Source organism: Nyctereutes procyonoides, unplaced genomic scaffold (assembly GCF_905146905.1).
Source record: "Nyctereutes procyonoides isolate TBG_1078 unplaced genomic scaffold, NYPRO_anot_genome, whole genome shotgun sequence".
Classification (NCBI taxonomy): domain Eukaryota; kingdom Metazoa; phylum Chordata; class Mammalia; order Carnivora; family Canidae; genus Nyctereutes; species Nyctereutes procyonoides.
In genome coordinates, this window is record NW_026575126.1 from 18,277,629 (window position 1) to 18,302,462 (window position 24,834).

The following is a 24,834-nucleotide window of genomic DNA, read 5'->3' on the forward strand; positions in this document are numbered from 1 at the left end:
GTTCATGGGGAGAGTGCTGCAGATACCCTGAATCTGTAGCAGAGCTAAAGACATGGAGCTGAAGCTTCTATTGCTGCAACAGAGGGCCAGGGGAAAGAGCTGGCTGTAGAACCAAATTCTAAGGCAGGGGTGAAATTAAGTCTCCTCTTATATGCCAGCTGATACATTGCTAGTGACTGCAACCTCATGTCGTGTTTACATTCTAACCACACTGGCTTTCGTTTATTCATGCAACAAATATTTATTGAATATGTATTGTGTACAAGGCACCCTTTGGTGCCTTTGGTGTGGGATATGTCAGTGACAAAACAAACCAAGGTTTCCTATTTTCACTGAGCCTTTCTTCTTTCTATACCTCAAACATACCTGGTTTGTTCCTATCATTATTACTCTGTATAGTTATTCACCTCTACTTTTCTGAAGAAGTGATTTTGAGATTGCCCATGTGACTTGCTCTGGTCAATGGATGTGACACACACATGTCTAAGAACCTGTAAATGCTTTTGCAAGGTTTTGGCTTCTCTCCTCTACTATGAGAAGACCATGTCTCCCACAGGCGGGCTACTCCTTTAGCCTCAATCTTGGAATAAAAAGACAGAGTGCAGCAATGTTGCTGATATAAAAGCCTTTGCAATTGCTGTGGGCTCTGCTTGGAATGCCCTTCTGTTAGATCTTACTTATGTGGCTGGCTCCTCATGTCATTCTATTCAATGATTCCCCAGATTCCCCACTCCACTTCACCTCACCTTGACTTTTGTTTTGTTGGGTGTATGCTGAGGAGCAATGGCTGCCTCCTGCCCTTGGAAACTGGTGTGTAGCAAGGAAGCTGTGTGTGTGTGTGTGTGTGTGTGTGTGTGTGTGTGTGTGTGTGTTTGGTCAGACCTCATGGTGCCTTGGGGGAGATGCAAATGAGGTTCCTTCCCTACTACATAAATATTTGTATGGTTAAACACACACACACATGCGCGCGCGCAAACGCACACACGCACACACACACACACACAAACATTAAAATATACCCTCCTCAAAAGGTCTTCTAAAACTATATGCCTTAATATTACTCATTGCCTCTTTCCTAGTAGCCCCACCAAGGATTTTAGCATATTTCTCTATTTCTTTTTAAAGTTTTATTTATTTATTCATAAGAGACACACACAAAGAGAGGCAGAGACACAGGCAGAGGGAGCAGGCGGCTCCATGCAGGGAGCCCGACATGGGACTCAATCCCGGGACTCTAGCATCACACCCTGGCCTGAAGGCGGCCCTAAACCGCTGAGCCACCCAGGGATCCCCAGCATATTTCTCTATTTAATTTTCTTAGAACATTCACCACTATTTGAAATTATTAGTTCCTAATTATCTATCTTGCTCACAAAAACAAAAACCTCAGACAACAAGGACTTATATCTTGTTCAGTATCTAAAATGGTGTTTGGAAGGTTGTATTTACAAGTATCTTTTGAACATATGAATGAAATCCTACCTCTTTTTAAGTACTATCCTTATTTTTAAGTACTTCAATGGAATCTTTCCTCTAACCTATCACCCAGTGCTACAGTATGCACTTAAAATAGAAGATGGGATGCTACCACTTTGCTCTAAAATCTTCAGTGATTCTCATCAAGCTATGAAACATAGTTCAAATTCAAAACTGGCACTCAAGGCCCATAATCTATTTCCAGCCTTCTCTTCCACCATGCCATCCCATCACATACAGTGATTCAATAGCACAGGGCCACTTGTCATTCTCTAATTACATTCATGGTATTTCTGTTTCCCATGCTGCTGCTGCTGCTGCTGTTTCTTTTTTAAGAGAGAGAGGGAGAGAGAGTGCATGTGCACACAAGAGAGAGCAGGGGGACAGAAAGAATCTCAAGCAGACTCCCTACTGAGCACAGAGCCTGACACAGGGCTCAATCTCATGACCCTGACATCACGACCTGAACCAAAAGCAAGAGTTGGATGCTCATCCAACTGAGCCACCCAGGTTCCCCAAAGAGAGAGAATCTTAAGCAGGCTCCATGCCCAGTGTACAGAGCCCAATGTAGGGCTTGATCCCACAACCCTGACATAAAGACCTGAGCCAAAATCAAGAGCTGGACACTTAACTGACTGAACTACCCAAGCACCTATTTCCTATGTTTTCATTCAAATTCTTCCCCCCTGTTTGATATGATCTTCTCATAATTCCCACTATGGTAGGCTCAGAAATGACCTCTCAAGAGATGTCCACATCCAAACCCTTGGAACTTGTGACTATTGCTTTGTACATTGATATATATCCTTACATTCTTGCAGATGTGATTAAATTAAGGGTCTTGAGTTGGTCTTGATTCTTTTTTGGATTAACTAGGTGGGCCCTAAATATAATCACAGGTATCTTTAGAAGATATGCAAATGCAAATGCAAATGAAAATTTTCATTTCATGCAAATGAAAAGGCCATATGAAAATGGAGCAGAGAGCAATCTGAAGATTCTGGCCTTAAAGATTAGGCTGATATGACCATAAGCCAAGGAGTACCAGCAGCCCCCAGAAGCTGGAAGGCATAAGGAACAGATTATTTCCTAGAGCCTCTTGTTGACACCTTCATTTTGGCCCAGTGATACTGACTGAATTTTCATTTGAAAATTTCATTTTCATTTGAATCAGAGTTGAGAATAATAAATTTCTATATTATTAAGTTACCAAGTTTGTGGTAATTTTTTTTTTTTAGATTTTATTTATTTACTCATGAGAGAGAGAGGGGGGGGGAGGCAGAGACACAGGCAGAGGGAGAAGCAGGCTCCATGCAGGGAGCCCGACGTGGGACTCGATCCCAGGACTCTAAGACCATGACCCAGGCCCAAGGTGGGCAACCAAACTGCTGAGCCACCCGGGGATCCCCAAGTTTGTGGTAATTTGTTACAGTGGCCATAGGAAACTATTTAAACACAATCTACCCAACAACATACAGTATGGTGTTTAAAGACCTTAAGAGTTTGATTAAAGAAAATCACTAAACCCTTCCAAATCCACATTTTCTTACTAGTAAATTGGAGATGAAAATAGTATTTACAAAATAGGACAGTTAGAAGGATTAAAGGAGACATTATGTAAAGCACATAGTGCAGTGGCACATGGTAAACATTAAAAAATGTTTATTATTACTGGTTGACTTAAAAAATTCTATGAAATCTATTATGATTTTGTAGAGAATCAGATTATGCTACCCCAAAGTATGTCACTTTGACATAAGGACCATTTTGAGCTGAATGCAACTGAGAAGAAGCAGACGAAAGAAAAACTCTCTGCCCTCCCCTCTACCAGGATAAGCAAGATAATAGAGACAATTCTAGACTCTTATTAGCTGAAATAGCACCAGAGGAGTCTACATAAAAACACTTATTAAAACTACCCTGATATTCCGTTCCTAAGCCCCTTTTCATTTGTCTTGTCACTTCTCTATACATTTCTTTCTTAAGATGCTATACAAACCCAAGTTTGTAACCACCCCTTTTGAGTTAGTTGCTCATCACTGGCTCTCTCATGTGTAGGTACAATGCATATGTTAATTAACTATGTTTTACTCTAGTTAATCTGTGTTTTGTAAATCTAATTTGCAGGGCCTCCATCAGAAAACCTAGGAGGGTAGATGCTAGGGTTATTTTTTTTTTCCTCTCCTACAATATCATTCAGTGGGCTCACAAATCTTTTTTTTTTTTTTTAAGATTTTATTTATTTATTCATGAGAGACACACACGGAGAAGAGGAGGGCAGAGACACAGGCAGAGGGAGAAGCAGGGTCCATGCAGGGAGCCCAACATGGGACTCGACCCCAGGTCTCTAAGATCACGCCCTGGGCCGAAGGTGGTGCCAAACGGCCAGGCCACCAGGGCTACCTGGGCTCACAAATCTTAAATAGTTGCCAGGTGACCCACAGAATGGGAGAAAGTATTACAACACATATCTTAAAAAAGACTACTATTTGGGATACATAAGGAACTTTTATACCTCAATAGAAAGGCAAACAAGATTTGGCAGCCCCTTTGTAGAAGATATATGAATGGTGGCCAAAAGCACATAAAAGATCCTCAATGTCATTAGTCATTAGGGAAATGCAAAATAAAACCACAATGAGGTGCTACTAGATACAGATCAGAATGGCTAAAATTGTAGGTACTGAGTGTTGGTAAGGATGTGGAGCAGCTGGAACTCATACAACCCCTGGTGGGAATGTAAAATGGTACAACCACATGTACCCTACAACCGAACCATTCCACTGTTAGGTTTTTGTTTCTTAAATTAAATTCAGTTTGCCAATGCATAGTATAACACCCTGTTAGGTATTTATCTAAGAGAAATGAAAATGTATGGCTATACAATGGCTTGTACACAAATGTTCATAATTGTTTTATTCACAACAGCAATAAACTGGAAACAACCTAAAAGTCCATTAACAGATAAAGGGATAAACAAATGATGGTATATCCATATAATGGGATACTGATCAGAAATAAAAAGGAATGAATATTACAACATACATAAATTTAAAAATTATGCACGTGAAAGAATAAGATAGTACACACTATATAATCCGATTAATACAAAATAATTTTTAAATTATTTTTAAAATTTTAATTAATTCATTTATTTATTACTTTATTTTTCTAGAGAGAGAGAGAATGTACATGTGAGTAGGGGTGGGAGGAGGAGAGGGAGAGGGAGAGAGAGAATCAAGCTCCATGCTCAAGTGCAGAGCTGGACACAGGACTTGATTTCACAACCCTGAGATCATGACCTGAACCAAAATCAAGGGCCAGACACTTACTGAGCTATCCAGACACCCTTAAAATAGTAATTTTTTCAGAAAAGCAAACTAATCTATAAAATTAGAGCAAATCAACAGAGTGAAGGATGGATTGCAAAGGAACATAAAGGAATCTTTTATGAATGAAGGGCATGTTCTGTATGTTGACTTAGCAATGGTTTCATATATATACACATCTTTAAATAATCCTTGAGTTTTATACTCAATGGATGCTGTTTACTGTATCTTGATAAAGCTGATTTTAAAAAGCTGCCAGAGTAGTTTCTTATAAAATTAAAGATACTATATAACCCAGTCATCACTCTCATTGGTTTTTACACAAAGGAGTCAAAAAATTATGTTCATAAAAAATCCTGTGCATGAATGTTTATACCAGCTTTATTTATAATTGCCAGAGCTTGGAAGCAACCAAGATATCCTTCACTAGGTGAATGGATAAACTGTGATACAACCAGACAACAGAATATTATTCAGTGCTAAAAAGAAATGAGCTATTCAGCAAAGACAACACATGGAAGAATCTTAAAGGCAAAATCATGAGGATAGTAAAAGATCAGTGGTTTCCAGGGCTTGGGGGGAAAGAGGGATAAACAAGTAGAAGACAGGATTTTTAGGAGAGTGAAACTATTCTGCAGGATACCATAAAGGTGCATTTGTGTCATTATACATTGTCAAAATCCATGGAATGTACAACACTAAGAGTGAACCCCAATATAAACTATGGACACTGAGTAGCAATGATGTTTCAATGTAGGTTCATCAATTGGAGCAAATGCATCACTGTGGTGGCCATACAATAAAAAGGGATGCTGTGCATGTGGGGGGGCAGGGGATATATGGGAATTCTCTAGATTCTGCTCAATTTTGCTCTCTGAACCTATCAATAATGCTCTAAGACATAGAGATCTATTAAAAAATGAAAAAAAATTTAATATAAAAAAAGGTTCCAGAGCATTCTGAAATCATGGTTTCTTTCTCCTTTTGGACAAAATACTCCTCAAGCAAGCAGACATTAACAGAGTTATCTCATAGATTTTAGATTTCTTCCAAACTCTGAGTATTTGTACATTCTCAAAAAACCAGACAAATCAGTCTTTAGCCACTAGATGGCACAGAACGTTCCTGTAATGGTTGAAGAACTGAAAGCAAAACTCAGAAGTGGAAACGGAACAGGGACCGATGACTTAAGATATACAAGTGTAAAATTTAAGTATATAAAAATCCAACTTATAACTCAAGGGCACACATATTTAACTGGAACTTTTAAGCAACATATGTAGTCATTTAATTTTATAATTACTTGTATCTAATATGCTGTAGCTATTTAATATTTGTTGACTAAAATGAGTGAAAAGGAAGTAATACTCTATCCCCTCTGAGAGACAATATATTGTAGGGGAAAAAAAAGTGTTTTTTAGTGGAGAACATGCAATAGCTATAGCATGCACTTACAGGGCTGATTCTAACAGAACTAAAATTGGTCTTTGACATATTTGCACTTTGCAGACTGACGGTAACCGACAGACATGTAAACTCTGGTTCTAGAGTTTTGATGGACTTTCCTCCATCCAGTGGGAAAAAAAGAGTTTTTCCTTTACTTTCCTTTGAACTGGCTATAACTTGTTTTTTTCTCTCATATGAATAAAGTTCTTTAATATATATTCATTTTTATATTTCTAGGAGTCATGATTTTGCCCTTTTTTGAAAATTATCTAATATCTGTAGAGAAACAAGCTTATTGGAAACAAGAGTTTCTTCAAACCTGGGGACTGACAAAATAAGTAAATATATGGTTGGAATGCCAGAATATGGGATTCAGGTGAAGGAAAAAAAAGCCTAATTTATTCTCTTTGAAAACTGGATCTAAGCCAAGATCCTGTAGAAGTGAATTTACTGCCCCCCACTTATACTTAAAGAGGTGAACCCTTTTGCTTGTTTAGACAATATAATCCCATCCCCCAAGCCCTCACAGTTAATTAGAATGGTGATGAACAGTCAGGCAAAACTAATCAGGCCAACTCTTAGAAATTTGGATTTGAGAGTGAGCAAGACTTCTTGGGTTTCTACTGTGTACTTGTACCAGGAAGAGATGTTAAAGTTAGATCAGGGGCCTGCCCAGCTCTGTGCCCTGTAATACATGCCTATGTTCCAATTAACATTTCCAAGCTTGTTTAATACGCAGAGCTTTCAAGCCAGGTAGATCTTGCTTTGAAATTAAACATCAAAACTACTAGCTGTGTGAAGTAGCAAGTTATTTAACCTCCCTGAAACTCAGTTTCCTCCTTTGTTCATAAGGAAAATGAATGTGTGCCCCAGGGACGCCTGGGTGGCTCAGCGGTTAAGTGCCTGCCTTCTGCCCGGGACATGATCCCACAGTCCCAGAATCAAGTCCCACACAGGACTCACACTGGAGTTCCTGCATGGGACTGAAGTAGTCCCTGCATGGAGCCTGCTCTCTCCGCTTGTGTCTCTGCCTCACTTTCTTTCATGAATAAATAAATAAAATCTTAAAAAAAAAAAAAAAAAGAATGTGTGCCCCATGCAATTGCCATGATTAAGTTAAATCCATGGTGAAAAACATACCATACACTTAACACCTAGCATCTACTTAGAAAGTGGCAAAGGCTCTCTTAGCTACAGAGAGGGTAAGTAACTTTACACCAAACAGGGTAAGGAGACTTGGGTGTGTACTAATTGTATGATAGATAATATTTTCACGTCAATAAAAGAGAGCTGTGATTTCTTTAGGGAAGGACAGATCGAAGGAGATGGGAAAGTTTTTGTTTCAGCTGCTATAAAATAAAGTTGTTTTTTTTTAAGATTTTATTTATTTATTCATGAGAGACAGAGCAAGAGAGAGAGAGAGAGAGAGAGAGAGAAGAGGCAGAGACACAGGCAGAGGGAGAAGCAGGCTCCACGCAGGAGCCCAACGTGGGACTCGATCCTGGGTCTCCAGGATGGGGCCCTGGGCCAAAGGTGGTGCTAAACCGCTGATCCACCTGGGCTGCCCAGCTGCTATAAAATAAATGTTTTTGTGCTTTGGGCATGAAAATTTTAGAAGACACTTTAAAAAAATAGGCCTATTTTTTTTAAGCTCCCAGCATGGAGCTCAGTGTGGGGCCCAAACTCATGACCCTGAGATCAAGACTCAAGCTGAAATCAAGTCAGATGCTTCACTGACTGAGCCATGCTTCACTGACTGAGCCATGCAGTCGAGAGATTAGGGATGCCTGGGTGGCTCAGAGGGTTAGCGCCTGCCTTCAGCTGTGGGCATGATCCTGGAGTCCCGGGATCGAGTCCCACATCGGGCTCCCTGCATGGAGCCTGCTCCTCCCTCTGCCTGTGTCTCTGCCTCTCTCTTTCTCTGGGTCTCTCATGAATAAATAAATAAATAAAACCTTTAAAAAAAAAAGTCAAGAGATTAAAATTAGGTTAAATATTATGAAATTGCTAATATTCACTCATTTTGACCTATGAAAATGACAATCAGATAACTCAACTCAAGATAAAGTACTCATATACACATCATGATTTTGCCTCATTTGCTTCATCTCTCCCCTTCTCCTTTTAAAATCTTTTTCTATTGCCGAATAAGCAAATCTTAGATGTTAAGTCATTTTGCCTCTATGTACTTGGCATATATCTCTAAAACTTATCAACATTTTCTTATAATAACTCTGATGCCATTATCACATCTAATTAACAACAGTTCTTTGGATCCATTGGTAAGGCTGTCTCAGTTTCAGTTTTGCTCTTTTTGTGTTTAAGCTACTGATCCAGTTGGCTTGCCAGTCCAGGGCTGATGAGTCCATCTAGACTGACAGGAGGCTCTAAGGAAGCATCAGTCTTTGGCCCTTGGCTCAGTCTCTAATTCCACGTTATAATCCTCTTCCCATGTCCCATCCATAGTCTCCCTGATTGGAGTCACCTGGTTTAGCCCACACTGGGCATTGCTGGCAGTGCAGAGGCTTTCTTTTGGCTAGCAATGCTTTAAATGCTACATGGTTTGGTTACTGATGGTATGTTAAGGTGCACACATTTGTTTGTCTTGTTTTGTGTAAGTAAAGGCAACTGCTTAGCAGGGATCTGGGAGGTCAAAAAGCTGCAAAAATTGGTGGGCATGTAGAGAGCTGTTAGAGCACTTACCACCTTAAGAAGACCCCTCCTTCTTCTTGGTCAAGGAACTGATTAGATTGACACTAGGTCACCTGCCAACCTCAACAAAGCTTCCATTCAACAAGGCACACTGAAGAACAATACATAATTCCCAGCCCCAGGGCACATCCTTTTAGGTGTCAGTTCAGCTCTGAGAGACCCAAAAGCTAATGGGATCCTTCAATTCTAGAGTGAAGCATTCTTATATTATGTCTAAAAACTATAGTGCTGGGAGCTATAATATCTACAGAAATTGTAACATTTTACTGAAAACAACTTGGACTTGCACTGGCCTTTAAGGGAAATGTTCCAGTTAGACAAGATCACTCATTCGAAAAGTATACTTGAAAATAAGGATTTCCAAATTAAACAGAGTGGGATACCTATTCTAATTGGTGTACAGAGGTTTCCAAAAGGCTTCAAGATTCTAAAATAGCTTCATTAAGAGACTCATTACAAAAAGCTAATGAAAAAATAAAAAACACAAGAGGTGCCTGAAACAAAATATACTAAGACCGATGTGACCCCTACTGCTCCACTCCATCCTTCTTTACCTGAGTCCACAGGTTTTTACTAAGTCTCTCTCTGAACTGCCTTTCTACTCCGAAGAGACTATTGAACAGTTATGTTTTAAAATTAAGCTACCTAAAGTTGTATATAATCCCCCTCAGGTATCTTTCATGCCTTGGTCAAAGGCAACTTAAGAGACATAGTTAAAGAATTTCCAAAACCCAGGGAGGAAACCTGAAAGTTTTTAGAAGAATTTAGTCCTAACTGGGACCTATGACCCTGGTCTGCCATATTCTGTTACTTTGTGTGCATGCTGGTAGGACCTGGAGAGGCCATAAATGGATGCAGGAAGCGAGATGGCAAAACCTCAAGGATGACATCTGAGATTTTTGTGTAGAAAGAGCTTGCAAAGTAAGCAACTGAACTTTTGCGAGCCATTCCTAAAGTCTTCCCTGCCTGCACTGATTGGTCTGTTCTTCAAGCGTGCAAACAAAAGAAAGATGAATCTGTAGCCGATTTGAAGGCCCATTTGGAAATGCTCTTCCTATACATTCTGGGTTCCTTATAATAGACAAGGCCACACAACCTGCTCTAGCTGGTCTATTTGTAAATGGGTTATCCTCTGACATTGGTAGGTTAATAAAAAGGCAGAAAATAGGATGGAACGCCACTGGTCTTTCTGCACTCATGACCACAGATGAACACTTTGAAAGCATTTTGGATCAAGATCATAAATAAAGGACTTCTAGACTCATGGCCTTACAGCCACAACTCCAAGGCCAGAGGCCTCAGAAAATATCTGGCCAACTTATATTGCATCCCCAGAGGTTCATCATCGGAAGGCTGGCTCAGAGGCCAATTTCTCAAATGTAATCAACTAAGGATTAGAAGAAAAATTGTTCTGAAAGTTCCTATACAAATTCCTTGATCAAATCCCCTCAAGGGAGAGACCCCACAGTCTGTCCACAAAACTGGTGGGGGCCTGTCTCAAAACTGAGGGGGCTCTGAGGAACCCTCTGGTAAACTACTACCCTCCAATCCTCTTAAATAGCCAAGGAGAAACAAAATTTAAAATTAATGGGAAACTGGGGCACCTGGGTGGCTCAGCAGGTTGGGCATCTACCTTTGGCTCAGGTCATGATCCCAGGGCCCTGGGATCAAGCTCCCTGCTCAGTGGGGAGCCTGCTTCTCCCTCTCCCTCTACTGTTCTCTCAAATAAAATAAACAAATCTTTAAAAAAAAAAAATGGGAAACTGTGCCAAATTCTGGCAGACACTGGAGCTACAGTTCATACTTTAAACTCCACTCTCATATGACAATAGTTCCCTTGGAGTGAAAAATAAGTTTCCATAGTGGGGTTATCTAATAAAATTCAGAGAGAAATTCTATCTCAACCAGTACAAATGACTCTGGAATCTTTTACTAAAAACTTTTCCTTTTTGCCCGCAATCTATTAGGTGACCATCTCCATCTAAGTTAAAAAGGTTAAAAAATTAATTAATTAAAATTAATTAATTAAAAGGGTTAATATGGTTTGCCTCCAATGGATACATCACCTTACAGTTCCGTGACCAACCTGAACCTGATCTTTTATTTCTTTATAAACTGTCCTTGAAATAGAAGAATTCTAACAAAAGTTCCTTAGTTTAATCAAAGTGCCTGAAATTCAATGGGCTACTTCCAGTATTGATATTGGGAGGATAAAAAGTGGAGCACCTACAAAAATTCATATAGACGTGACTAAACTTCTTCCTCAATTGTCTCAACATCCAAGCAAGGCCTTGATTCAATAAGAGAAGACATAATTGGCCAGGAGTTAATTAACTCTTGTACTGACCCCTCTAACAATCTAGGGTCTTGCCAGTCTGGAAACCTAATGGGAGGGGATAGCAATTTGTCCAAATCTATTAACAAGACAGTTATTCCCCCTTTCCAAAACATCCTTTTGGCACAAGTTCCACCTGACTCAAAACGGTTCACTGTGGCAGACCTCTATTCAGCCTCTTTCAGCATCCCTGTAGATCCTGACAGCCATGATCTATTTGCCTTTACTTAGAATAATCAACAGTACACCTGGACAGTTGTATTCAGAGGCCAAGGTTCACCGTAACTGCTTCTTATTTCTCCCAACCACTCCACCAAGATAGAAGTACACTCCAATTCCCTAGGTAACCAAGCTTTTTACAATATGTGGATGATTTCTTGCCATGTTCCATTATCAAGAGGCACCCATACAAGATTCTATTTATTTGACACAACAGTTAGCTGAAAAAGGGCATAAAGTATCTGAAGAAGAATTATAATCACCTACGGACACTGTTCATTACTTAGGTCATAATCTAACTGCCGAAGGGATCTAGCTATCTCCAAAAATAATTACGCGAATCCAGGAATTTCCTACAACAAAGTGACAGCCTCATGGGTTTCCAGGTTTAGCTGGCTGTTGCAGACTATGGGCTCCTACTAATTTTTATGTGCTTCCCTACTCTATGAACTTACTAAAATTTTGGTTCCTGAGCCTTTTTCCCTGGGAAGATCAACATGAATAGGCCTTCTAAAACTGAAACAAAACTTAGAAGACCTATCCCCGGTGCCTTATGACTACAGCTGCAGCTTTAGTTGGTAGAAGCCTCAGCAGATCTAAACTTTTGGAAGTGATGTCTACTTACAAACTCCACTGTCCAAAGCCTTCCTAACTCTGGATTAACCCATTTCTCTGCAAGCAGACTAATGTCTTATGAAGTCCTTCTGCTTTCACCACTAATCTTAATCTTAAATGTAACATTCCTAATCTTGTCACATTACTACCCCTGTGTAATGAAGGTGAGCTGCACAACTGTGAGGTACTAACATCCCATTTCATGACACCATATCCTGATCCAAGGGACACCCCTTTGACAAATTCTGATCTAATTTTGTTTGTTGATGAGTCATATAGTAAAAAATGAAAAAGGGGATTTCCGGGCTGGTTATGCTGTTACCACCCGATACGAACTACCTAGAAAGGGAAATCTCCCACAAGCTAAATCGGCCCAACAAGCAGAGCTCCACACTCCACCAAAGTGTGCTGGTTATCAAAAGGGCAAATTGGGGGATCCCTGGGTGGCTCAGTGGTTGAGCATCTGCCTTCAGCCCAGGGCATGATCCTGGAGTCCTGGGATCGGGTCCAACATGGGGCTCCCTGCATGGAGCCTGCTTCTCCCTCTGCCTGTGTCTCTACCTCTCTCTCGCTCTGTCATGAATAAATAAATAAAATCTTAAAAAAAAAGGGGGCGGTCAATTGGTAACATTTATACCAATGGCTAATATGCCTTTAGGGTTGTCCATGAGTATGGAATGTATGGAATATATGGAAACAAGGAGTTTCTCATGTCCACTAGGATCCCAATCAAACATGGACAAGTACGTGACCTCAGTGCTCTTCTATCTTCTGAAGTTGCGTCCTCAAATACAGACATACACTTAAAGGCTTAAACCTATCAGGGAAATGCTCCAGCTGACTTTCATGCAGAGTCAGCAGCAAGAGAATCCATAAGGTTGTGGTACATGCAGATAAGGTCCATTCTGCTTCTACAAAAAAAAATGACCTCTTGTTGCCAGGCTTGCCATCCTGATGTCTTTGCAACATGGCAACAGTCTGCTCCTGAATCAGAAAAATTAGGATGAGCACATAATGGCTGTAATCTCAATGAACAGTCAGGGATATGGGAAGCCCAAGATGGTCCCTTGGTTCTTCTCATCCACTTGGTAAATTCTATTTTTTGAATTTTACATTCCTTCACCTACCATGTTTTTTTTTTTTAAATAACAAATTATAAATAAACATTGGTGGGAAGGCTTATACAAGACTGTAAAAAAAAAAAACAACAACCCAGTTTACCATCAATGTGTAATGTCTCAGATCCATAGTTCTGGAAAACCTGTTTTTGTTCTCAGAAGCCTCAAGCCTCCACCCTCTGGACCTTCTGAACACCTGCAGCTGGACTTCATTCATTTGCCACCATTCTGGGGTTATCAATATGTTCTTGTTATTATTTGTATGTTTTCCAGCTGGCTAAAGCTTTCCCCTGCTGCAAAGCTAATGCCCTCACAGTGGCAAAGAAACTGTTAGAAAACACATTTCCCACTTGGTGTATACCTTCCATAATTTCTGGTGATCAAGGCACCCATTTCACTGGGAAGATCATACAAGCTTTAGTAAAGGTCTTATAAACATCTTGGAATTATCACTGTTCCCACTGCCCTCAATCATTGGCAATGTTGAAAGAACTAACGCGATTTTCCAACTTAAAATCTCTAAACTCCCTGAAACTCCTGGATTCCCTTGGTCTAATAAGGTACTGCTGCTAGCATTGTTGATAACTCACAATATCACCGTAGGGAAACATACACTCACTTCATATGAAATGGTCATTGGTAGGACAAAGTCTACTGGCATGCAACTTTCTACTGATCCCTTGCCAGTATGATCCCTTCTGCCTTCATGCCAGAAAGACCAGCTACTGTAAGTCTTTAATATCTTATGCTAAAGCCTACCATCAACAGGTTAAGGAAACTTTCTCTGACCCCAGTTCAAAGTATTCTGTTGGTCAGTCTGGAGTTGCCCAGTCTGGTGACTGGGCATTTTGGAAGCACCACTGGGATAGGGGAAAAAAGCAGCTCACAGCCAATTGAGAAGGACCTTACCAAGTGTTTCTGACCAGTGACACTGTTGCAAAACTAGAGGGCAGAGTCTTGCATAAACACCTGACAGCTAAAGACAGCCTCACCTGACTTCTGGTCCTGTACAGACATTGGAGATCTCCAAATCAAATTGACAGGGAAGATAAGTTGTTCATGTCAAGGTGAACTGCTTCTGCCCAAGAGGAGGGATCAAGACTTCATTCTTTGACAAGAAATATTTTTTTTCTCTTTTTTCCTTCAGCATTAGTCTGGAAAGATAGTGCCCTCATGGGTGTCTCCCAGGCCATTGCTAAGGTGGGGGGTGTAATCCTTCCGACTGCTGGTTTGTCATCAAAGATTCCAATCTGTCCATGATGCTAGAGACCCCCTGGTCCCCCTGTGACTAATTTCTCTTCTTTCCTAATGTCACCGCAAATTACAATTAACTCCTTCAAAGCATTCCATTGATTTCAACTTTTTTAACCAGAACAACCTGTGCCTTTATTTTCTTCAATTATAAGGGTATGCACCAATAAATAAATAAGTAAGTAAGTAAGGGTATGCACCCAATAAGACACAACTACTTATGTAAATCTTGATACATCTGTACCTCCTTGTTCTCCTGATCATCTAGCTTACTTGCGCCTCCCTCTAAGACATCACACCAGCAACACCCATCTTTGCAGGGTGTTTATAACAACTCATTCTTATAAGCTAGGAGGTTTTCTTCTGGTAGATGCTGAAAACCTAACTGACTCCAGGCTTGAGAGGGTGAATGCAATAGCGCCTGTGAATGAATTCATTAATAGCAGCACCTAAAGGGAACAGTTGTGTGTTTTTGTGGCAGTTATCATTCTCCTTGGGCCTAAGAATGCCTAGTTGGCACACAGCTGGGCAATGATTCTTAAGCCATCTAATTGTACTGATAACTTTTCATAAGCAAACTAAAACATCTCATTGAATCTATACCACCGAGATAAAAAAGACCTACTAGGAGGCATCCATGATTCAGGATTTGCTTCTTTTGGCAGGGCCATGCTTTTCTGGTCAGGAGTTCATGAAAACAAGATGTGATCAGAAACCTCTCCCTCACGTTTGAAGATAATGCACAATCTGTTGCTAATGGGATAGTTGCCCAACAAAGATCTTGAGCCTCTCTAGCAAAAGTTGTCCTTGATAATAGAACAGCTCTTGATTCTCTTTTAGCTGAACAAGGAAGTGTCTGTGTTCAAGCCAACGCCACCTGCTGTGCCTGGATTAGCAAATCTGGAAGTTGAAACTAAATTACATAAAATCACAGAAAAAATGACTCCTTCCATGGGGTCTTTCTTTGACTTTAACTTACTTGATTTTGATTAGTTTGGGTCCTGGGACCATGGCTCCAAAGTGCATACCAAACACTGGCAATTAATTATCCTCCTTATAGTAATCATAATAATCCCCCTGATGTATTATATTCTCTCAAAAGCTTTAAATGCATGTTTGTGGCCACTAACCACCAAGCAAATGAATGGGCCATCTAAGGAATGAAGTAACCAACTTAACAAGTGTCAACTGAAAGTTGTGACCTGTGAATATCAAGAGGTTAAGCAGGAATATCATGACCAATAGGTACCACAAAAAGGAAAAATAAAACCTGTGAGCTTAAGAATAGTAGCTGAGAATGGTGTTAATGTCTTAAATGTTGATCACATCTCTCAGTTACTTGGAGAGCAAGAGAATTGTTCAAAACAAAATCACAAGCCCAAAGTGATGTCACTTAGACCAAGTTCCCAAACTGGGGATTAATACCTAATGTATTAGGTATTCAGAAATGTAGTCTAACCAGTCAGTCAGGAATTTTTCAATTAGTGTCAAAGAATCTACCACGTGGGCCCTCCCACCCCCCAAAGAAAAATGAGGTAATCTGCATAAGACCCCTTGATTTTCCTGCTAGGGAAAAGTTACCTGGCCTGGAATTAATTACTCTCCTTTGCTAATTACTTTCTTTCTTCACCGTCCTTCTACAAAAACCTTCCATTCTGTACAACTCCTTGGAGCTCTTCTCTGCATCCTGAGTGGGATGGGTGCCCTGTTCATGAGTCATTTAATAAACAGCTAGATCTTCAAATGTTCTCAGTTGGATTTTGTTTTATTAACAGTATCACCTGGTACCCAATCCATATTCATATTTTTCTGATTCCTTCAAAAATATCTTTTTTACAGGGTCACTTGGGTGGCTCAGTTGGTTAAACATCTGACTCTTGATTTCTGCTCAGGGCTCTGTGCTCAGCAGGGAGTCGGCTCCACCCCCTCTCTCCTTGGCCCCCTCTGTCCCTCCTCCCTGCTTATGCTCCCTCCTCCCTGCTCAAGTATATGTGCTCTCTATAAAAAATTTTTTTTAATATATATCTTTTTTACAGTTTCAGTTTATTGTATCAAGTCTCTAAACAAGGGCCAGGCCAGGTGGTTCTGCGGTTTAGCACCGCCTTCAGCCCAGGGTGTGATCCTGGAGACCTGGGATCAAGTCCCATATGGGGCTCCTTGCATGGAGCCTGCTTCTCCCTCTGCCTGTGTCTCTGCCTCTCTCTGTGTGTGTCTCTCATGAATAAATAAATAAAATGTTTAAAATATATATATATATATATATATATATATATAAGTTTCTAAACAAGGTTCATATGTTGTATTTGGTGGATGAAATTTTCAAGCCTCTTTTCAACCTGGAGTAGTCCTTCTGAAATCCCCCCTTCCACTTTTCTCCCATGCCCTGACATGTTGAAGAAACTGGGTTATCTATTCTGTGGTTATGACCCACGTTTTGGACTTGTTTGCTTTCCCATGATTTCACAGAACCTGTTCCTCAATCTGCCATATTTTCTATAACCTGGAAGTCATGAGGCCAGCCCTTATAGTCATTATAATATCCTATTTCCAGTAGACAAGGCATGCCCTTGAGAGTGCCAGAGCTGGACAGGAGTGAGTGTGGTATTTTGGTTATGCCACTTAAAAGCTGTAACCTTGGGCAAGTTCCTACATCTATCTAAGCCTCCACCGTCTCACCTGTAGAACAGGAATATAACAATTCATAACTTAAGAGTTTTGTAAAGATAAAAAGAGAAATGAATAGGCAATGCCTGGCACGGTGTCTGATACATACACAAGCAAGCAGTAGCTCAGGGAACGTCAGTTCCTGCAATGACAAATGATGCCTCTGGTTTATGTATCATAGAAATACTCATTCCAATAAAATGCTTACAAAGTAGCTGAAAAATTGTATCTTTTTTTGACACCACAAGATATGTACAGTATTTATCTATATGTGTGATTAAGTAATACTTACAGCAGAAGTAGGGAGTCCAAGGATTTTTGAAGAATAAATTGTCTTCAGGAATTTTGCTCTACTCTCAAGAGAGCAGAGTCTCCTCTGGGCCAAAAACATGCTACAGAATAAAAGAAAATTTTTAAAAGGAAGAAAATATATGATACTTACATCATTATCAGACACAGGTACCAATAGACCAGAAACTTATACAAGTAAAAAACTTCTGGGGATCCCTGGGTGGCGCAGCGGTTTGGCGCCTGCCTTTGGCCCAGGGCGCGATCCTGGAGACCCAGGATCGAGTCCCACGTCGGGCTCCTGGTGCATGGAGCCTGCTTCTCCCTCTGCCTGTGTCTCTGCCTCTCTCTCTCTCTCTCTGTGACTATCATAAATAAATAAATAAATAAATAAATAAATAAATAATAATAAATAAATAAAAATTAAAAAAATTTAAGTAAAAAACTTCTGATAGTTGTTTTGTTTCTATATATAATCTCTTGTCACTAGAATCATTATAATAGAATCCTCTTTCTAAAAATTTACGCATCTCTTTTTAAACTAGAGATGTGTAAGGATATTATAAATTCAAAAAATAAGGCTCTAATTTAGTCAAGAGCATAAAATTATAGTAAGTAAAAGTTTCATTTGTATGAGCTATAAAAACCAGAATATTTCAATCTAGGAACTACTCAAATTTCAGAATTTTCTGGAAAATAGTCACTGGTAAAACAGCATAATTTTTGACAGTAAATTAAAGTGGTTAGAAACAGAATTTAGCAAGTTGTTTGAAAAGGACTATAGCAAGTCCTTGACAAATAGAAGGAATATATGAATGAATCTTAGATTATTTTCACAAATGATACTTTCCTCAACAATCCCATAGAGAGCTAGCAAGCTATTTCAACAGATTCTAGTTACATAACAGGCATGCATTCTGAATTACATCTCTACCTATAAGGAAAAGTGTTATCAAAGAAATAGGAAATTCCATTATTACACTGCTACTTACAAGCATAAGAACTCAGCTTTCTAAAAAACATTCAAGTTCACAGAAACTTCTAATAAGGTTTTACTGTGAGAATATTGTATCAGTGGATGGCACTGCCTCCATCTCTAATAGTTAATTAAACTTTAGAAAAAGAGACACACTCTATGGATTCCAAGGAATCCACTGAAGCTAGATAGCTACAAATCTTTTTAAGTTACTGAAACGTTAGACTAGAGAAAGCTCTAAAGGTAAGAAATAATATTTTGTAGTTTCTTAAAAGGTTAAATATAGGGGATTCCTGGCTCAGCGGTTTAGCCCCTGCCTTCTGCCCAGGACGTGGTTCTGGAGTCCCGGGATCAAGTCCCATGTCGAGCTCTCTGCATGGAGCCTGCTTCTCCCTCTTCCTCTCTCTCTCTCTTTCTCTCTCTTTCTCTGCGTCTTTCATGAATAAATAAATAAAAATTTGAAAAAAGGGATCCCTGGGTGGCGCACCGGTTTGGCGCCTGCCTTTGGCCCAGGGCGCGATCCTGGAGACCCAGGATCGAATCCCACGTCAGGCTCCCGGTGCATGGAGCCTGCTTCTCCCTCTGCCTGTGTCTCTGCCTCTCTCTCTCTGTGTGTGACTATCATAAATAAAATAAAAAAAAAATAAATAAAAATTTAAAAAATTTTTGAAAAAAAAAGGTTAAATATAAAATCCTGACTTTGTCAACAAGATCTCAGCTTAAAATGACAGCCTCTTAACCCTTCTACATCACATCAGTCTATTTAAATTCTCTGCAAAGCACTTCTGTTGTTTGGTTGGTCATTCATTCATTCACTCATTCAGTGCTTCATGTGTGTTTTTAGTTTACCACTGCATTCTCTGGCACATAGTAGGCACTTGATAAATAAAACTATTAAATGACTGAATGAATACATAAAATCCCATTATAAATTAATGATGTAAATGGGCAACTTATGAGTCCTTTTACGAAATACTGATTGGTTTGTAAAGTAAATAATTAACCCTTATGTTGTCTTTTTTTTTCTTCTTAAGATTTTATTTACGAGACACACACACACAGAAGCAGAGACCTAGGCAGAGGGAAAAGCAGACATGCAGGACTCGATCCCAGAACCCTGAGATCATGACCTGAGCCAAAGGCAGACGCTCAACCACTAAGCAATCCAGGTGCCCCTGTTGTAAGTCTTTCAAGTTGAAGGACAGGTTTTCTTGAATCAAAAGATGCTTATTTTTATGTCATTAACTCTTATGTTCAGGAATAAAATATTAACTAGGTTAGACAATAGGGATTGTTTTAAGGAGAGATATTACCATACCACAGCTACAACATAAAAAAATCTTTATTCACTATCCTGGAGTTATTTGATTTAGGATAACATAGTTGGGGTTTTTTCCCCCAGAAAATAAATGCCCATTTATTTAGCCTAATTTCTATTAGCAATAATCGCGCCTCAGATAAACCTCATTGGCTAGATACTGCCACTGCACAAAGCTATTTATTTAGCCTAATTTCTTAGGTACTTAACGCAAGTATAAGCAAAATGCTTTCTTGCAAGTAGACAATTGAGAAAAACCTCTTCTATCTTCTTGAGATAAACTAGGGGAAAACACAGCACTAGGAATCAGGATACCTAGATTCTAGTCCTTAGTCTGATATTACAGTTTTCTGATATTAGAGTTTGCTATCCATGGACTCTTGCTGAACCTTGGTTCCTTCATTTTTCAAAAGAGATGAATACATGAATCCTTGATTTGAAGGTAAAGTCAGAAGGTGCTGGTAAGTGAATGACTGATCATGTGTGATCTTAGACTGCAGCTCTTGGGGGATTTCTCTCTACATGCGTGAACCATGCCATCTGGCCACCAGGTCTCAGTACCCATTCTCCTTAGGGAGTCAACACTAAATCCACCTGTTTTCATCTGGAAATCCCAAAGCCTAAATCCCACATCCTCTCTAGCTACCTTCAACAGTATATTACCTCCATGATACAACGTACTCTCTGGCAAGTGATCCAGTTCTTCCATTTCTTTTCCACTTTCCAAACCTTCCACTGTATCTTTTGAAACAGATGGATCAAAATCAGCAAATGCCAACATATCTTTATGTTCTCAGAGTGTTCTTGCTTTAATGCAATCTTTAATGCAAAATTGTTGCCTGAAGATACCATTTCTATGTTCCTCAGTGCTGGCTTTTGTTCTCATACGCTGCACCTAACTAAGACTTTCTTGCTGTCCATTTTACCACCGCCAGACTACTAGTTCCCTCATCTGCCTCTCTGATGTTATCTCCTGGTCTGCTGGTATCTTCCTATCATTGTTAAAGATTTTGGCATTAGGTATACAGTTTTCTTCTCAACTCAAAGTACGGTGATCATCTCAGATAATTTCAATGGCTTCAGAGATGATAGACTCAACAGCTGGTATCCCCATGTCCATTGCTCATTTGCTCCATTCCATCCTACTTTCCTACCATCATATCCTAACCCTGCACCTGGCCATTACCTTAATCTGGTCTAATTCGAAAATAACTAATTCAAACATTCTGCTCCTTGACCATAAACTACCATTCCTTTCAATTAATTATCCTATTCTTCAATATTATCAAGATCACTAGGAGGCTGCCTCTCCTTTTCCCAATCAGCTTTCCCTTTCCTTTATTTTCCAATTTAGATGCCAGTTCTACCACTTGGGTAATGTTCTTGATGATGCCTTATCCATCTTATCTGTCCTTTCACCTGTTTGTGACACTGTAGCCCTGGATGAACTCTTCCACAGTGTCTGGCTTTGCCAAGCTGCGGAATGCTGGGGAAAAGTCACATAGGATATGTCTGGTTTCACCATAAATTTGTGGTCATTCATCTCAAATTGACCCCTAACACTCTCCAGCATTTACACTATATTTTGCTGGGGAAGGATGACAAAATATGCCACTTTAAAATAAGAATTATTTTGGGCTAAAGGCACTTGGAAAACAGCAAATGCAAGAGGAGCAATCCTCTTTCTGAAAACCGGAGATAAAACTCCTAAAAAAGCATTTGTTTCTGCCTCTTCCTTGGGTCTTCATTCTCTTATGAGGACTCCTGTGTCACACAGAACTTATCTTAAATGTGTGTGCTCTTCTCCTGTCACCTGCCTTATAGCAGTTTAATTCTCAGGCCCAGCTGGAAACCCTCAAAGGATAGGCCACACTTCTCTCCCATAGTCCAGAATGATTATTTTAATTTTTCCCACACTCCTCTAACCTAAAAGCTCTTAATTCTAAGTAGATGACCTTGCTTCCTATCACAGAGAAAACAAAAGCTATCAGATTCACCATTTCAATTTTCCCAAATCAAAAACACCAAACCCCCCAAATCCTTTGTTTCTTCCCATCACAATAAAGGAAGTGACCCTCCCACAAAAGGATAATTCTTCCTCTCATGACTAAGATCTCATTCACTCCCAGCTCTACCGCGACCTGGCTCCACTGATTATTACCCCTTTCTCTGGTATATACAGCTTTCCTTGCCCACATCTCTTCTAGTTAAAAAACAACAAATACAAAACATAAACAAAAAGTAATACTCTTGACTCTACCTTTTCATCCCTGTTGCTCATTTCCTCTTCAAATCAAAACTCTGTTACTTTCTCTTGAAAGCAAAGCTTTTACAAAGCTATGTTATCAGTTGTCTTCTTTTCCTCAATATACACTCTTTAACCTGGTGCAATCTGACTTTTGTACCAATTACTCCACAGAGGCAGCTCTTGCTCAAGTCAATTTTGATCTTCATATTGTTAAATCCAGTGAACTGGCATTCCCTCACTTTCCTTGAGCTCTCTGCAGATACTGCCTGTCAAGCCCTGTCTCCTCCCAGAAACACCAAGTTCCCGTGGCTTTTGACATACCGTAATCCCTCATTTCCCTCCTACCTCTCCTCTAATCTGCCATTAAATGATGGAATTTCTCAATACCCACATCTGGACTCTCTTCTTCTCATTCATTACTCTCTCACTAAGCAATCTGAATGCAGGAAGAACTGTGGGGGCATCAGTGGAAAAAAAAAAGGCTCCAAAAAATATCTAAGTAGGCTGACTTACGGATTCCGAATCTCTGAAGCTATTTTTTTTTCTGCAATTTACATAAGCACGTTTGACCAGTACTTTCTAATGCAATTAATGCTCCATACATATATTCACGAATAACAAAAATGGATTAACAAATCTGGATGTCATTGAAAAGTTGGGAGAAAACCCAAACATATATGATTTTTTATTGTAAACAATATTTTCATTGTATTTTTCCAGCTTCTCCTTAAAAATAATGCTCTGTGAAGAAGACCAGGCAACTGTGAATCGGGGTGATCTGCTAAACCGGATTAAGGCATATTGTAAATAAGGTCAGTTCCATGTCCACAGATGCATGATCAACAGAAAATTAAACTATTTCTTATCATCGGAGTAGACTATTTAAGATGAAGATACTAGAAGGTATGTGTGGCAGAAGCTGAGAAGGCTGGTGAATTGTTGGGGCACAGAAACCACAGCTACAGTGTAAGCAAAACAGTCAAAATGAATTGTACCAAGTTTGAAACTCTGGCCTTAATCTCAAATGATCAATTTAAATATAACCACTTTGCACAGGCAGGAGGAGAGGTAGGAAGAGATTTAGGTAATCTGATTTTTTTTTTCTTTATAAAAATCTTTAACATTTAAAAGAAAGAATCACATGTTCATCCTGACAGCTTTACCGGAATTGGCCGCCCAATAAGTCACACACACACACACGTAGGCACTTAGAAGGTTATTGCACGCCTCTTTCACTGATGGGGTCACGGCGGGGTGGCCACTCTCCCCGCAGTAGGCCCGGAGTGGGTCCTCCACAAGGAGGCCGGTCTCGAACCAGGCTGTGGGGAGGTCCAAGGGAACCTCACCTCCAAATTGTGAAACTAGTGACCTGGCACCATTCCTGTGGCTATTTTCACTCCAGAGCATACTGTTCACTTAAGTAGACTCGAGTGGGTCGGGAGCTCAAGGAAGGTTAAGGTGAGTGACTGCAAAAAAAAAAAAAAAAAAAAAAGAGGCTGACGCTGATTAACGCACAGCCCACGCTGTTAACAGTCTGAGCAAAGATTACTTCTCCTTTAGGCTCTCCCTGCCCGTCCGCTTCTAGAATGTTTGTAAGGTTCACCGGTGCAACAGATGGCATCCAGAAGGTGAACAGGTGCTGGCTGCGGGAAACAGCGGGAATGATAAGCCTCAAAGTCACGTCATTGGGGCAAGTGTGGAAAGAATCAGCCGTCTCTGGCCCGCACGGGCTGACGGAGCAGGCCCGCGACCTGCTGGAAGGCCGCTCGGCGAACGCGGGCTCGTGGACACCTACGAGCCCAGGGGGAGACGCGGCTGCGAGCTTGCGGGGAAGGGACGAGCTTCCTGCACAGCTCCAGGGGACACCTGCCCCGCGGGCGCCGGCGGTGGAAGGGAGCAGCCGCCCACGTCGTCTGGGGGGCGGGGGGGCAGGCCTCGGGGTCGCCCTCGCGGACGGCGGACGGCGGAGGGCGGAGGGCGGAGGGCGGAGGGGGCGGCCCCGCTCGCCGCACGCGCACACCTCAGTTTCCACGTTCACGGACGCGGCCCAACAGCCTCCGTTTCCTTTATTAGGATCCCGGTTAGGGATGAAGCGGAGTCGGGGTTTCCAAAATGCCAGACTCGTAAAATGCGGGCGCAAAGCCTTTTTTTTTTGGATGCCCGGGTGCAGGCCCGCGCCCTGGGAGGCCAACCTCCTGTCCTGTCCTGAGGACGGTGAACTCCAGCGCCGACGCCCTGCAGCGCCCCCGCGGCCCTCCGAGGCCCGACCCGGGTCACGCCGCCGGCTCCCGAGCGCGAGTCCGGCTCCTCAAGGGGATCCCGCCAGGCCAGGCACCCCCTCCGGCCGCCTCCCGCCTGCCCGGCCTCGATCCTCCAGGCTCCGCCAGGCTCCGCCAGGCTCCGCGAGCCCCGGCCCCGAGCGCCCACCCGGCGCCCCACTCACCTCCTGCGCACCAGCCTCGCCTCGGCGCTGCCCGCCTGCCTGCGCGGCGGGGCCGGGGGCGGGGCCGGGGGCGGGGCGAGGGTGGGACTCGGCCGCGGGGGCGGAGCCTGGGCGGACGCGGAGCGCGGATTGGCTGAGGCGCCGGCCGCGGGGGCGGGGCGGGTAGACCGGGTGCGCGGGGGGCGGGGGCGGGGGGCGGGGCAAGGCGCTGCCGCCGGGGAGGGGGTCACGCTCAGCGCCCTGCAGGGGGCGCTCCCGGGCCGCGCGCCGTAGGTGGGGTAGCGGCAGGTCAGGGCAAGGGGGTGGGGCGGGGAGAGCACCTGGGTGGGGCCGGGGTTGGGCGTGAAGACTAGCCCCGGGGCACTGAGCAGATGTGGGTCCCGGTTTGGGTTGGGG

At 41.6% G+C, this 24,834-nt stretch overlaps 1 protein-coding gene and 1 non-coding gene across 4 annotated transcripts in view; both read right to left on the reverse strand.

The window, feature by feature from the left end:
- Positions 1-24,508, reverse strand: part of KYAT3 (kynurenine aminotransferase 3) — a 70,650-nt gene extending 46,142 nt beyond the window's left edge. Inside the window, exons 1-3 of one of the 3 annotated variants that reach the window (XM_055340333.1) lie at positions 24,439-24,508; positions 23,342-23,461; positions 17,458-17,557 (exon numbers count right to left, since the gene is read on the reverse strand). In XM_055340333.1, coding sequence (XP_055196308.1) covers positions 17,458-17,556 — 99 coding nt within the window. In that variant the 5' untranslated portion in view covers position 17,557; positions 23,342-23,461; positions 24,439-24,508. Of the gene's footprint in view, positions 1-17,457; positions 17,558-20,410; positions 20,467-23,341; positions 23,462-24,438 lie in introns of those variants that run through there. The other 2 variants (XM_055340334.1, XM_055340335.1) reach the window with 2 other exon arrangements.
- Positions 19,783-19,925, reverse strand: LOC129520380 (U4 spliceosomal RNA). Its single transcript, XR_008666600.1, has one exon. It is a non-coding gene; the product is annotated as a U4 spliceosomal RNA (small nuclear RNA).
- Positions 24,509-24,834: the final 326 nt, after the last annotated feature.